Source organism: Platalea leucorodia, assembly GCF_965183815.1.
Source record: "Platalea leucorodia genome assembly, chromosome: 3".
Taxonomy (NCBI): Eukaryota; Metazoa; Chordata; class Aves; order Pelecaniformes; family Threskiornithidae; genus Platalea; species Platalea leucorodia.
In genome coordinates, this window is record NC_138825.1 from 81,657,004 (window position 1) to 81,672,527 (window position 15,524).

General features: G+C 36.7%; 1 protein-coding gene across 9 annotated transcripts in view; it reads left to right on the plus strand.

Moving 5' to 3' along the window:
• ASCC3 (activating signal cointegrator 1 complex subunit 3) overlaps nt 1-15,524 on the plus strand; it is a 284,668-nt gene that overhangs the window by 37,828 nt on the left and 231,316 nt on the right. For 8 of the 9 annotated variants that reach the window (XM_082307043.1, XM_082307047.1, XM_082307049.1 and 5 more), the window contains 2 exons: nt 12,170-12,290; nt 15,072-15,279. In XM_082307043.1, the coding sequence (XP_082163169.1) occupies nt 12,170-12,290; nt 15,072-15,279 (329 nt within the window). Of the gene's footprint in view, nt 1-9,617; nt 9,699-12,169; nt 12,291-15,071; nt 15,280-15,524 lie in introns of those variants that run through there. The other variant, XM_082307048.1, reaches the window with a different exon arrangement.

Genomic DNA, 15,524 nt, shown 5'->3' on the forward strand with positions numbered 1-15,524 from the left:
AGTTGTTGTGAAACAGCTTTCAAAAATGCATTAAAAGAGGGAAAATCTTGGGTATTTGATGCCAAAACTGAGTGTCTCGGGAGTATATTTCTGTCATGCTGCAGAAGTTCTTCAGGCCTCTAAACTTAGCATGTTAATGCCGTGCTGGAGCTAGGCATAGACTCTGCAGAAAAGCAACAAAAGCATTCTGTGCTTGAGCATCTTGTATTACTACATATTATATATAGTATAAATATAGCATATTATATAGGTAGTTATATATTACTATCTTGTGTTGCTCAGCAACATTTATTGAAGCCCTGAGTTTGTGGAGATCAGGTTTACGGAGGCTATGTGTAAGAACAGCAAAAAATTGTGGTACTTTCTTTTGTTCTGTAGAAGTCATTATTAAACCTTTCTTATTAATGTTACGTTCATTAAAGAACAAAACAAAACTATGGAAGTTAGTTGAGTGAAGAGATTTGCAAGTGGAATTGGCATTTTTTTAAAAAAATGCAGGTGCTGAAAACACAAAAATATGCATCCAGGTGTGTAGCTATGTAAATAAAAAGCAAAAAAGCCACAACCAGAAAATGTTGTTTTGACTGAGCATATTTCAAAAACATCAACATCTGTATGTTTATATCCCATTGTAAAGACCTTAAACACCTTCATTGTAAGCACTGCCAGATAATTCCAGTGTTACAACTACATTTCATAGTTGATCTTAAGTGGAGAATGTGTTGATATAGACTGCCTATTGATAGGGAACACAGTTTCAGAAGATGACTTCATCATTGCTATGTATAGGAGGTGCTAAAAAATAATTGGGAAAGGGTTCACAGGAGGTCCATCATATAGAAGGGAACGTGAAATAAAGCATGGAAAACTGAGGAAATGAGATATGAAAAAAATAATTGCTAGTCTGGCTTGATGCAAAGAAGTAGCAGTAGTACAAACATATTTAGTGTGGGAGTAACGCATCAACCAACTGCGGCTTGCAGGAAAAGGCACTCGGAGAGAGGGAGGGGATAGCAATAGACTGGCAGCATAAAACAAACGTTTTGTAAATATTGGCTCTTCTTAGTGAGAAAAAATCTCACCACGAGTTTCAGCTAACTTTCAGATTCTAGGCAAGTTTGTTTCCAGTGCTAGCATAGCTTTTGCAGTAACCGAGCAATTTTCACTGTTAAAAGAAATGTGCATGAGCATCAACTCTCAGATCTGTTACACACAGAGCAGTTGCCTACTCCTTGTGAGACGTTCTTCAGGATGGTGTAAGTTACCTCATTGCTTCATTTGGACGTGGAAATTCAGTTGCCTGTAAGGTCTTTAAGCAGACACCGAGAATCAGGAGTAGTTTATTATTATTTCAATAAATATTCAATATCCATTTTTATATAGGGCATAGCTAGACTACCAGTGCTTTTTAGTAATGGGAATTGTCACAGGTTGTATCAGTATGTCCCTGTCATTGTTACATACTTTCTACTATTGGTACTGCTTTTCATTATTACTGAACCACCATTCATTTGGCATCTTTTTTTGCCATATTGAACAAAGTCTGATAGTTAAAATGTTATCTAAAAGTCTGATGTTAAAATGTTATCTAAAAACTGTATAAGGCAGTTCAAAAGTTATAAATGGCTTATTTTTGGTGACAGAAGGAAATGGAAGTACTTATCTGACTTCCAGAAATGTTCATCTTTTGCTCCTGGAGAACTCTTCAACCGGCCCTACTAGTGATTGTTACTAATCTAGTAGTGATCGTAAAGTCAGCTGTAAGTTTAGGAAACCTAAGATCCTTGTCTGAATGTTTACAAATGGTTATGAATCCCAAGCTTCAGTATCATAGCTTAGAGGTTTGTTAGAAAACATGGAAGAGCAATATCTAGTAGTTTTTCCAAGTATCTGGGACATAATAAAGAACAGGAAGTGCTCATAGCCAGAGTAATTTTTTCCTAGTTCACATTCCTCCGAATTTCTATTCTGTCATTATTTGCTTATGTCCTCCCTGAAGTCACTCCAAAATTTCATCTCCAAACCTCTCTGAATTCAATATGGCTCCTCTTTTGTCTTTGGACAATTTTGACTTTTGACTTTTGCCAGGGAACTGTCCTGAGAACAGACTGAATTTCTGTTGCCATTGTGTTACTTTCATGTAACTGTTTACTAGAAGTTAATTTGTTAGGTTTGTGTCTTAATAACTGTCACACACAAGTTTACTATAGTAAGTTGTTTGCATAGTAGAAAATAAACAAAATTCAAGCTGTCCTTGGAAATTATTTCTTGGTTAAAATCAATAACAAAGTGGCGTAGCTCTTGTTGTGAGGCTCCTTTGAGAGAACAGTTTGAAAAGCTAGTTTAACATCCATTTTGACTTAAAACCAGCTAATTTAAATATTTATTGCTATGTAGATGCAACACCACATGAATATTTTGGATACGGTACTATATTGATGTAACTTAATCTCCATTTTTCTTAATGTATCATGAAATTATAACGTTAGCTTTTAGGTTTGTGTGTGTGTGTGTACCCTTGCATCATGGATATTTTCATGTCAAAGCAACTTGTCTCATAAAACATGTTTGGTTTTAAGCATCGAAGTGGCTCTTCCTTTTGTTCAGTGAAAGGACTTCCTAGCCCTAACAAATTAACATATCATAAAGCTTATTCCCCATTACCTAGTTCATAAAAGCAGTACCCATTATAGGAAAGTACAGGCATATGTGGATAACCCCTGTGGTGTTTTATCTTTATCTTATCATCAAAGCTTCTAACTTGGCATGAGACTGGCTTTTCAAACTCATATTCTTCTCTTTGTAATTTTATTAAAATTACTAAGAATTTTATATTCAGACATACAAAGCTTGGGTCTCATTATTCTTGACCATGGAGCTTATCTGCTTCCCTTTCATAGAGAGAAAATAATCCAGTTATTTTTTTTATACAGTTTTCTCCTTTTTCAGTTGTGGCCTTTTTTTAAATCAGAAGTTTACAGCTCTGTTGACGTACAAGGACTGTTGAAACCCCAAGGATGATAGGAAACTTTGTCTTTTTGTGAAAACAGAGCCATGCTGTCTCCCTTCATAAGAAACCAAATTGAATGGCGTTTGAGTGCTGGTTTTTGAGGACAGAACTTAAGAAATGATGAAAGAGCCACAGTGAGAGCCACGAGATGCTAGGCTTCATCCTGGTGCTAAGAGCTGGTTGCTCTCCTTCCTGAGAGTAAGTTTTCCTCTTTCCTGTCAACTCCTTTACTTCAGTTTCGTACTGAGAGAAAGCTTGTTGTATCTTTGAGGTGGTATGAGGCTTGATCTATTCATGATAACTTTTGAATCAGCTTCAATATATCATTAAACTTAATGAGATCTTTTTCTAGAGTGAGCCAGTCTGTAGCTGATAGAACTTTTCCCTTTTTATTTTCTTTGATGCTGAGAAGTTATTTTCACATCCACATGGAGACATAAGGGACTACAAGTTCTGCAAGAAATGCAGTCAGATGGCACCTGAAAGATTAAGGCTCACTAATTAACTAGATACAAAATCACATTCCTCCAAATCATTTTATGGAAGGCAGGAAGGGGGAAGCCCCACAAAAAACAAAACAAAACAAAACAAAAAACAAACAAAAAAACCCCAAACAACCCACAGCGGCTTGAGCCACAGAAGTCACAGGGCCGGGTTTCCTGTGGCTCTCGGTGTTGCGTGGTTTCCAATCCCCCACGTCTGCTGCAGCGTGAGTGCTGCAGCTTTGCCGGCCGAAGAAGAGTTTGTGCTGGTGCTTTACGGCTGGGCTGGCTGGTGGCTGCCCATGCCGCTGCGCTCATGCTGCAGCCGCACAGAGCAGGAGGCACAAAGAGCAGTCATTCAGATCAGTCCCCTCTACTGGCCCCTTCAGGTCTCTGAAAGTCTCTGTCTCTCTGTCAAATCTGGAAGTTACTGAAGAGGCTTCAAACTTGTTTGTTAGTTCACGCACTGTTAAATGCACAGAGTGACTTGGTAGGCCTTGTTTCCTTGGAAAGCTAGGCTAAAAAGTCATCTTTCCTTGGCTGAAGCCCTTTTTCTTCTTTTCCACGCACACACAAAATAAATCAAAAGGCTATGTTTCGGGGAAAAACTTGTCTTGTTTCCTTGTCGCCCACTTGAGTGTATGGCAACCCAGGGTGTGGGAACGCACAGCCTGGGGCTGGTTGACATGAGCAAAGGCGTGAGGTGAGGCCTTTCGGCCTGTTTCCCTGGGGCAGCCTGCTGGGCCCGGCGGCCTTTCACGGAGGGTCTTAAAATTCTGACTTCACTATCCTAATTGGCATAAAACTAGCTTTCAGTATTAGAGTCCCTTGCTACTCTTCATCATCCACCTCTATTGAGCAACATGAACTAACTGCTTGGCTTTGTGGCATTTTCTTGTACGTTGTCACTACACTTCAGGATAGCAGAAGTGTTGGAGTAGAGGTGAATGGCTCCATGCTCAGCCAAGTCCCTCTTCTGAAACGGTCAGGTTTGGGAATTGCTGTCCTTTAAGAATATCTGCAGGTTTTTGTCTTTTGCAGAAAAGAATTCTGTGCCAACCACGGCCATATTGTAAGTATCTGAAATCATCAGCCGTAAAAAAATGGGTTTGGATGTTTGATTCTGATACAGAAACTTCCTTTATAAATGTGTGTTTCCTGCTGGTTAAAGTCAGAATTTCTTACCCCTGCATCTACTTTGCTGTTTGTTCTCACTACAGAATGAAATAGGCATCTGCTGTCTCTTATTCAAGTTATGCTGTCTTAGATTTTCTTTATTTTTTTTCTTCAGGAGAATTTGGATTTATATTACTGCAATAGTGACGCAGGCATCTGTACCTTTACAAATACTCATTCACTAATTCCAAATTTGCTTGATCCCTATGCTTAGAAAAGTGGCAAGTGCAGCAGTAAGCTTGTTTTAGGATTATTTTTTTTTCTTCAAAATTCACAATTAGCTGATCCCAGAATACTTCTGAAGATAAATACTAGTTTAAGAAATTATATAACACCAATTCTTTCTATGCTTAAATTGGTCTTCAGGGCTTCCTTTTCAAACGGCATGTCAGTAGCCTGCTGTTTGTAGCTGGGTTTGACGTTATTTCTAATTACCAAAGTCTTTAGGCTAAATAAACTGGTGGAAGTCACCTTGTAGCTATATGTTTGAAATTTTCTGAATTAGTGCAAACGTGTAAGTTTCTAATTAGTCAGTGTTAAAACATTGATGATGGTAGTGATCTCTCCAGTCTACTTATTTTCACTTAAAAATATTAAGAACATTTACTAAGGTGCTTTGTGTTTTTGTGCTTGTCTCTTTGTCAAGTACAGTAGGCAATTTTAGTACGGATTTGCACAAGGAACTGGAGAAAGCTTTTCAGCAAATATTTTAGAATTATACTGCGACAGATTATGCTATTTTTTAATATAAGAAAGATACTGAAGAGATATCTGTAATCAAAAGTGATAAGAAATTAAATAGGTCAGATGACTGTTGTAGGCCTATTAAGCAATATTTGCATATGCTTTCAATCTGATAGTCTGGTTTTTAAGTCTTGTTATAAGAAAAATAATCCTTTTTTTTTTTTCTGTAACTGATCAATTTCAGTGTTAATTTTAGATTTCAGTTTGATTTAAAAGAAGTTTTGACTGGTATAGGTAGGCTTAGTCTTCTAAGAATATTAGTTTTCATGTTTTAATACTCATTTTGGAGTTTTTCTTGCTGTGATTCATTTATTTCTACTAGAGTGTAGTTGAAGTAAGATTGCATAGTGATCTGTGGATACAGAAATGCAGAAACAGAGGGTATGCCGATGTGCTGAGGAGAAACATTATTAAAAAGAATAATTGGCTGTGTGTTTAATTGCGCATTGAACTTTTACACCTGGACTAAAAATGTGTCCCGGGCTGAAGACCAGATTTCCAGCAGTTCTTGTTGCACTGCAAATGTAGTCATGAGAAAAGCAACCAAAAGTTGAATGTTGAGTAAGAATTTGTCATGAATGTGTTATCTTTATGCAAATATCTTTCACAAAGACAATGTTACATGAAAACTTTTTCATCAGCTTCCTTAGTTAGCCTTCTTCTATTTCATAGTAAAACTGAAAGTTTTTGTTGCGGGAATTCCTAGAATTTTGCTGCATTTCTTTAATCTTCCTGTTTCTAACTTTGTATTTAGTTCATTATTTTCTTCCAGTTGCTGACTGAAAGTAAAATCCAAAAATTCAAAGCTAACTGATTTCATGTACAGACCCTTGAGATCTCTCTGATGACAAGTAGTAACTTCTCATTCATCCTCATGAAGCTGGCACTTGATTCCACTGGAGGCTGCCTGAGAGCCAGGTGCTCCTTGTCCCATTAGAATGCCTGCCCATGGGCACATTGTTCAGTCGTATCTGATTCCAGTGATCAATGAGGTTGCAATATGAGAGTCCTCCAGGCCCTGTACTGAGGAATAGCCATCAGAAATGCATTCTGCATACACATAGTTTGGCAGCAACTCGCCTTCAAAGTACTTGAAGTGCCTGGCCGCTATGCTGTTGTGAGGCAGGGGCAGTTAAGCTGAGCTTGCTAAGACTCTGTGCAAGTCTTCTAGGTAGAAATGATTCCTAGGATTGGAAGATGATTTCTATATAGGTGGACTTAACGCGATGGCCTGTGTATTCAAAAATGCCAGGCTTGAAGAAAGAAAAGCAGATCTGAGAGCTGAATGGCTTTCTCAACACACTTAATATCTGTTTTCAGTAACAATGGTAAGAAATTATGCAGTCTGGTTTGTCTTATTTTAATCAACCTGTAAGAAACATGAAAATACAGAACATCTGAGATTTGTTTTTAAACCAAGTGTTCTTCTATCATCTCTAGATGTTAGAGGTGGTGATAGCCCATTACTTTTCAGCACAGTAGTAATTAGCAATCAGTATACATATTACATCCATGAAGTTTGTGTTGAATTTTCTCATGCAAAAAACCGCTCTATCTTCAATGCCTTTGTTTTTGTTACTGAATATTTTAAGCAATAGCTAATATGAATTTTTCTGTGTGGTACTCTTTGGGTACTATGTCCAGACAGCTTTTGCAGTAAGCCTGTAGGCCAAGAAAAATGTCCTGTTTTCCCTATAATCTTTGAAATGAAGCAATCATTTCAGTTACTTAAGAGCTACTAGAACAGCAGAAACTTGAGATCGTGCTATGGAGATGATTCTTTCACTGCTGTTGGAAAACTGTGTGTTGTAAAGCAATATCATCTACAAACAAGCCACTAAGTGCAGGTTAAACCATGACAGCAGGCATGGCAATTAGTTGTGTAGGTGGTACTCTGTAACCTAGACTAGCTGTTAGGCTATAAAGGTACAGAGGACAACCACTGGTTGGCTGAATTTGGTTTTCTGTTTCATTTATTGCTGCAGAGCCGTACTTAGTACTAAGACTAAAGCAAGTTACAAGGACCGTTCCTAGTCTATTTTTGTTCGCGTTTGAAAAACAAAATGTTTTCTGAGATTTATAGGATCCCTTCCCGCTTCATAGAAGATGCAGAAATCAAGAAAATGCCCTTGAGATGGCAGATAGTTTATGATGTCAAAGTAATGCTCACAGATCCGTACCTCGTATTTGAGGTCACACTAAGGATGTTTAAGGCTCCTTGTAAATTGTGCCTTATAGAATTAAAAAGTGATTGTTAGCTTTTTAACATTCAGAGTAAAATCTTGTTTCAATCTTGAACTGTGAGTTCAATAATAAAGATGTACTTTTAATGGCTGAGGCTTACTTGAAAAATTTACTATGTCACGCATTTCACTGGGGTTCAGCTTCTTGTTACCTGCTGTGGCAGATAGACTGCTGTCTGTCTGCAAGACTGCTGTCTATGTCTCCTTGCTTTTTCCATATAACTAGCATATATTCAGTAGAAATCATTAGTGTGGGGACCTTGCCTCACCTTTTTAATGCAATATGACACATCTTGTCCTTTGGTTCCTAGACTGATTACTCATTATGCTTTCTTCCAGATATTAAGACCAGGCACATAAAATGAAATGTAAAATCATTCAAACAAATATGAGTGACCATATATCACACTCATCTATGTCTTTATGGTCATTGAGTAGTAGAGGAGTCATCTGGGACCTTTGTTATTGAAGGCAGTCAGGGTTGCCTTTTGGGCACAATCTGCTACTGACTTCAAGGAACGTTAATAGTTTGGCTGGTATTCAAGAAACTGCTGATTGACATAGAGCCTCTCCAACTGTTGCCTGCTGTCTAGTTTATCTCATTATAACTTAATGAAAAGGCAGCTATGAACATTCACCAGATTCCTTTGCCTGCTCTCAAAGTCTTGGATGTTGACTTTTCAGGCCAGAATATATAATAACGTATCAAATTTGAAATGCTAGCACCTACACTGAATACAGAATTATGCCCCTGGTGTCACTTCCTCTGTCAGAACCCTCACAGATTTTTGCAAACAAGATTGCACAGATGTGTTTTCCTGCCAGGCTGTCCTGAAAGGGTCATGATCTCACTAACTATAGATCTGCAAACTTTTCTTTCTTTCTCTCATGCTCTCTCTCTCTCTTTTTTTTTTTTTTTTTTTTTTTACATGCAGTGTTACACATTGTTTAATGTTTCTCCATCAGCCATGTGAAGTCATTAACAGCATTCAGTTACAGGCTGAAGTGCCAGGAACACGTCTGCCATTCAAACCTGCACTATATTTATTTCAAGCATGAATTTCCCTGTTGTCTGCTTTCTGGAATGAGCACTTGAGATGAGTGGTGGAAGCTCAGTGTGTTGGAAATAAGTACGATGCTAGGAAAGTGTTGAAGAAAATTACCAGATTAACAGCAAGTTCTTTGAAATATTTTTATTAAAAACTACTGTTAGGCTGTCATCAACATGGTCCCCAGCCTTACTGTCCTTCTGAGATTCGTTGCTTCTAGTTGGCATTTGAATGCTAGAAGTTTCTTCCCATGGACTGTTGGATTGGATATGACCCTGCTAACTCCTGGATTTGATTAATGGAAAGCATTTCATTTGGAATGAAACATAATAATTAGCCTCTTAAGCTACATAAACTGCTAGCAGTGCATCACAGTTTTTCAATTTGCCTTGTCTTCTCCAGAAGAGAAAGCAAAATGTTTAGAAGCAAAATGTTGTATCCGAAATTCTTTTCTCAACAGTGTAAGATCTCTGAAGAAGTTCTCCTTTTCTGTAGTGAATATTAAGAATTTCTGTGCAGCTTACACTAGATATTTGTCCAAAGGAGCAATGGAGCTCATTGGGGGTTAGTGCTTCATCACTTGGAGAGGCTGAAGAGTAGATAGGATTGACAACTTGCCTTGTAACTTTCTTGTCAATAAGAGCAGGTCATTGTGTCAGGTCTTCTCTATTCTTTAGCTTCTTCCCCTCAGTCTTGAACAAGGAGCTCAGTCTGTCTTAGCTGTTTAAACTGAAAGCCTCCTTCCTTTTCAGACAGCAGCAAGATTATTTAGGTGATATAGACAGTTCTCAAACTGCTGGTGGCAAATGAATACCGCACTGTCCACCAAACAAGAAGGCAAAATGGAGTGACTTTTACCACATGAACGTTGCAGTCTGCCATGTGTAATACTGTATGGATTCGGTTCTCTTTGACTAGTAGGCTGTCTGGAGAGCAGCATATGCAGTTTCACCTTGGTACTCTTCTTTTGAGCCCCTAGCTCACTGGGAATGGAGTAAGTGATACTGTTTTTACTTCATGATCTCTGGCCATGAAGTAGAATGCATCGTATAACATCACTGATTCTTTGTACAGCTCTTGCTGTTCTAATTGGTTGAAATAGTTTCGATGCAGATGGTTTTTGTTTCAGAATATATTGGGAAAACAGGAGTGGAAAAATATCTTCCTGTTCCAAAAAACGGTGTCATCTATTTCCCCATCAAAACTCATCTTTTCTGATTGATGCTTTTCTAGCTTGTTCTTAACAGCTTCCAGTGATAGAGATGCTTTGCAGTCCTGTGCAGAGCTGAAGGCCTACATTGGATGTTTTAGGGCTAATGTGTTTTTTGCCTTCTAGGGGTGATGGCATGGTGGTATGTATGTGTTTGGTTTGGTTTTGGGGGGGCAACATGGTAAGTCTGAATATGCTTACATTGTTTGTGCTGCCTTGATGAGAAGCTAATTTTTAAGCCCAGATCTGGTTGAATTGAAAGCATTTAATTTCCCTGTCTTGCTGGTATTCCACAGTCAACAGCCAAAGTTGAGGCAAGCTTGTATTCATTTCTTTATACAATTAAGCTATTTCAAATACACTTTTTTTCTTCTTGCTTTTGTAATTGTTTATCCCTCCCTGCCTTAAGCATTTACCCGTGGAAAATACATACTCCTCAACTAATTTGCCACTTTCTTTTGAAATATAAAAACAAGGTCATCTTATATCTTTAGATAATATTAGCTAAAATGCGGCAGTAAGGTGACAGTGAACAGCTATGCAAAAGACAAGAACTAATGATCATTGTTAGTGAAGGCTGGATAAAAAGAAATCCATCATAGCTTGAGATCCTTGACAGCAAAATTGATGTCTAGTCAGCAGTTCCCTGTCCTGTATTTTTGTAGTTTGTTTCTTCTGTCCGAGTATAGAATTTTCTATTTGTCCACATTTATTGCATTCTTTTTTTTCTTTTTTTCCCCAGACTGCTTCTCCAATTTGCCATCATTGGTTACTGTAATGAAAGAAATACAAGACTTCATACATTTCAGAGCTGTTATTTCATGGTCTCTGTAAACTCTGCCATTTCTGTACTAATTTGCATAAACCTTACATTTGTCATAGAAACCCTGAGGGCACTTTTCTTTTTTTTTGTTTAATTTTTAAATGACAGCTTATATTATGAAGTACAGATTGGCCTGAAAAAAGGGGTCATTGATCTGATGCTCTTGGTAGTGTTCAAAATTTTGCAAATATATGAAGAGGCAGCAGAAAGTTACTTCGAGGTGTTCCCAGAAGGCAGTAGTCAGAGACAGCCACAGAAAAACTCTCTGTTAAGGAGCTGACAAATTAAATACAGGACAGTAAGAGACCTCTCTCTCTTTTTTATAGTTAGAACAGAAATACTTGAATCCTATGGTGCTGAAGTCTTACTCTTTCATAGAACATCACATCAAAGTGCATCGTAACTTTTACCTGATAACTGAAGTTGTATGAATAATATTGGCAGCAAACTTAAAGAGCACTAAGGAGAAACTGCCCTGTTTTCTTCCTTGGAAATTTGAAAAAATGGAAAAAAAATGTTTTAAGCAGTATTAGAAATCAAGAATGGGTTCTGAGTAACATACTGCTCTACTGTAATGCTTTGATTTTTGACAAAATAATTACGGATAAGTTGGACAGGGAAGAGCTTTTAATGTTTTGGGTGGGGTTTTTTCCATTAAAGACTGTATTATGTGGAAAAGGGAACTTTAAACAGGGAACTGTGTTTATCTAACCTGCTACAAAAAAATCATTTGAGTAAGTGAAACATTGGGCCAAAATAGTGCTTATTGATATGGAATTCTGTTCTGGTGTGCATCACCTACACCACGTGTTTGAATGGCACATGCTCATACACACAGCGTTATATGTGGAAGTAGTATAGACTGAAGTCGATACTAGTGTCATCTTAATTGTTCCTTCAAATTCCTGCTGTACTCCACATCTGTGGTTTTTTGTTTGGTTGTTTTTTGGGTTTGGGGTTGGTTGTTTTTTTTTTTTCTTTTGGTAGGATGTGACTGTGAAAATGCAGTAGGCTACATTTCTTGTTCACTGGAATGGGAATAACTTCCTATTTATCTGACTTTTATGAGAAAGCCTTGGTTCTCTTGATTTATCTGCTTAGATTGTGGAGGAATAAATTTGCAGCATAGTTTATATAAATAACCATAAACAAAGACCCATAAAGTTTAGTCTTGAGAAGAGTTAAATTTTATACAAGAATCTCTAAGAGAAATGGAGTTTTACTCAATAGACAAAATTCACAGATTTTAAATATTTCCAGCTGAAAACTTTCTGTAATTTTCCCTTTTTGTAATCAAGTATCTGGCTGAATACTAGCAATGATACCTTTTGGGTTGAATTACTTGGAGTCAAAGTTCGGTAATTTGTTTAAATATTGTAGTCCTATTTATAAATTTACATTAATTTGGACAGTGACTTTGTTTTCTTTGTAGTTATTTGAACTGCTGGGCCCTGAAGGTTTTGAACTCATAGAGAAACTGCTACAGAATAGATCTCTGATTCTGGAAAGATCTTTGACTTGTCCAAATGATAACAGGTTCCAGACTCTGCAAGGTAAGTGACTACAAAATTTTTATTCCAAACTAGATAAAACGTAGTTTTCTAACTGTTCAGTTATATTTCAAAAAACAGCACCACATATATGTATTTAAAAAGCAAGCCAAAAAAAAAAGGGGGCATATGTATATTTATATGGGTTTAAACAAAGAAATCATGGTCTGGTTATACAGAGGAAACAAATATGTATTGTGTATATTTATTTCCTTTTCAACTGCCTATGGACATGTGTAATTTTTAAATGGTTTTTAACTGTTGCACTGTATCTATTTTAATGGATTACTCTGGAAATAAGTTGATCTTTGGTTATTACTCGTCTGCTTTCCTGCTTACTCTCTATTTCCATACTATCATCAAATGTACATCTTGGGGAGAAAAAGCACAGTAGCAACCACTTCTGAAAAAAATAAAGTGAAGTTAAGGATGGATAAGTGAGAGGAAAAAAAGGGATTCAGGTTTTATACTGTGATTTTTTTTTTTTTTATAAGATAAATTGCCTACACAGAGTAATTATTTTAAAATATGTTTTATAAATTGCTGTTTAAAAACAAGTCTTCTCACTTTCTCCTCTGACAAAAATAAATCTGATTGTGAACAGATTGTGACTTGGGATAAATCTTATGTAGGCATAGCACCATGCAGCCCATTGCATGTTCACAGCATACAGAGTTAGAAAAATGTGAATAAGACTAGTAATGGTGGACTTATGTATCCTTACAATAATTTTAAAATGCAAATAAACCCTTTTTAATATGTTTATCTTAAATGGAATGTTATACAGGCAAGTGTTTAGAAGTTCACGTCTTATTGTGCTGATGGTTAGTCTAAACTCATCAGAACAACCATTAGTTTTATCTGTTTGTGATTTCAAAGTGGAATGTCTTGCTATCAGTATAACAAGGTTTTGTGTCTGGGTGTTTTTTACCTTCTGAAATAATCAAATAATAAAACATTTAAAATATGTTTAGTAGAAACTGAACTATTACAGTTTTTCTTCTATGTGCAGATTTTAGTTACACAAATGTTTTCTTCTCACTTAGCAGAAGTAGTATTTTGGAAGCTTTTAGGAATTTATTCTTCATTATGCCATAACTGAAATCTATCACAGTAATTTCTGCTAGAATGCGGAGGAAGAATATTTTCAATATGTTGTGTTTTTGAGACAAGAGGAAAGCATTACTTATTGTATGCTTTTTTCACTGATGAGAGAACCCTTCTCCCACTGTGGTAAAGAAGTCAATGATATTTGAGTATCTTCTCTGAGATTGAAGATGCTCTGCCCCAAGTTCTGTTTATTAATTTTAATAAAGCTTTTTTCTTTTAAGTTGATCAAAATGGTATATCTAATGGGGGTTGAAGTTTTATCTTTCAGACTTGCATTTGGGGAAGGGAATAATTTGTGTCTGCAGAAATTCAGTCAACTTTGAGTAATTCGTGTCTTGAGAAAATAAGCACAAGTCAAGGAACTGTACATGTACTGTATTTTTGTAGTATGCTGTATTATTTGACTATTTCTTATGTAATTTACTTCCACAGCAGTAAAGGTGATTGTTGTGCTTATCAGACAAATCAAGTAACAGTTCTTTGCCCTGGTGTGTTCAGTCTGAATTAAATTTAGTTACGAAATTGCATCCATTGTTGTCTCCTTCTAATACAAGAGAGAGAGAGAGTTAAAGCTACAGATGTGATGATATTAACGTGGACATTTTGACAGTTTATTAGAATTTTTTCAATGCTATTTAACAATTTATAGTCACCTTACCCAGTATGCATATTGTGAGAGGTGGGAGCTTCACTGATGAAAACTAAGTGGCACAAATTGTTCAAAACATCAGTCAAGTGGGTTTATTTGATGAAAAAAAGTTTTCAAGTTTTCTGCTTTGGAGTTTGACTGCAAAACTACATATGAAACATAATTGAATTAAGTATATAATATTCAGTAAAACCTACATCAACTAGTAATCTGTTTGCAGAATTTTGAAAACAGAAGTTTAAAAACAGTGATATAGTTAAAACCAAAACAAATCTCCCCACTCCATTGCATATAAAAGACTTGGTTGTGTCTTTGGTTTTGGCCAGTAATGGCCTCAGAAGGTTGAATGTGACTGGGCTTTTTTGGGTTCCCTGCTCTGCTAGATTAATTGTTTATTGTAATTGTTCTGTGGTTCTGATTCTTCTTGATTCAATCCTGCTGTTTTCCACATAAAGGGAAGGAGTCCTTGTGGTTGTACAGAATAGGATTTCTTTTCTCATTGTTTAGGGAAATTACATTGTGAGTATGCTTTCAATACAATCATGTTATCTAGTAAATATACACTAAGTGTTTTGTGAAGAGGCTGTTTAAAAAAAACAGCCTGTTTAATCTGTTTTCACACCATTCTACTCATCAGTGTGTACATGTAAGAGGAGAGAGAAGTGGCATTTCCACTGTTGATGAAGTTATAAACACAGAAAAGAAAAAAAGCCCTTCCCTTTGCTGCTAGCCCATCCTCTTGCTTTGGGATGAAGAATTGTTGTTTGCTTAACAATGGTAACTTTAAACGTCCTACTTCTGCGACATGAGCTGATACTTCTTTTAGATTTCTTGAGACCTATTGCTGCACAGTCATGTAAATAAAGCTGACCTATCTTCAAACACACACAAACCACCCCACCACCACCCCGAAAAAAGAAAATGAAAACAAACCTCAAAAAAAAAACAACCTTTAAAAGGAAACTGGGGAAAACAAAGATGGAATCCAGTACTTACGGAGGTGCATACCTGTTATCATATTGCAGAGCAGTGCAAGAAGTTCATAGGAGAAAATGCTAAGCCCAATTATGGCTGTCAGGTTACAATTCAATCTGAACAAGAAAAGCTGCTAATGAAACAATATCGTCGGGAAGAAAAGCGAAATGCCAGAAAAGAAAGACAAGCTGGGGAAGATGGAGAAGTTTCTGGAGAAGGGCTAATGTGCTTTGATCCCAAAGAGCTGCGGATGCAAAGGTAATAAATGCCAGAAGTTGAGAAATGCTTCTGTTGTAATTGCTACTTCAACATATCATAATAGTTTATTTTCTTTTGGTTTGCTTTGGTGATTAGGTGTTTCTGACTTCAAGTCACGTTTTATTACAAGTGTAAAATTTTTTTTAGTATGAAAACCTAATTTTCAGGGAAAGAAAGCAGTGATCTGCTTAATGAGAATCTTCTTGATCTCATCTATGTGGGCTGGAGATGCAGATTAGAGGGGT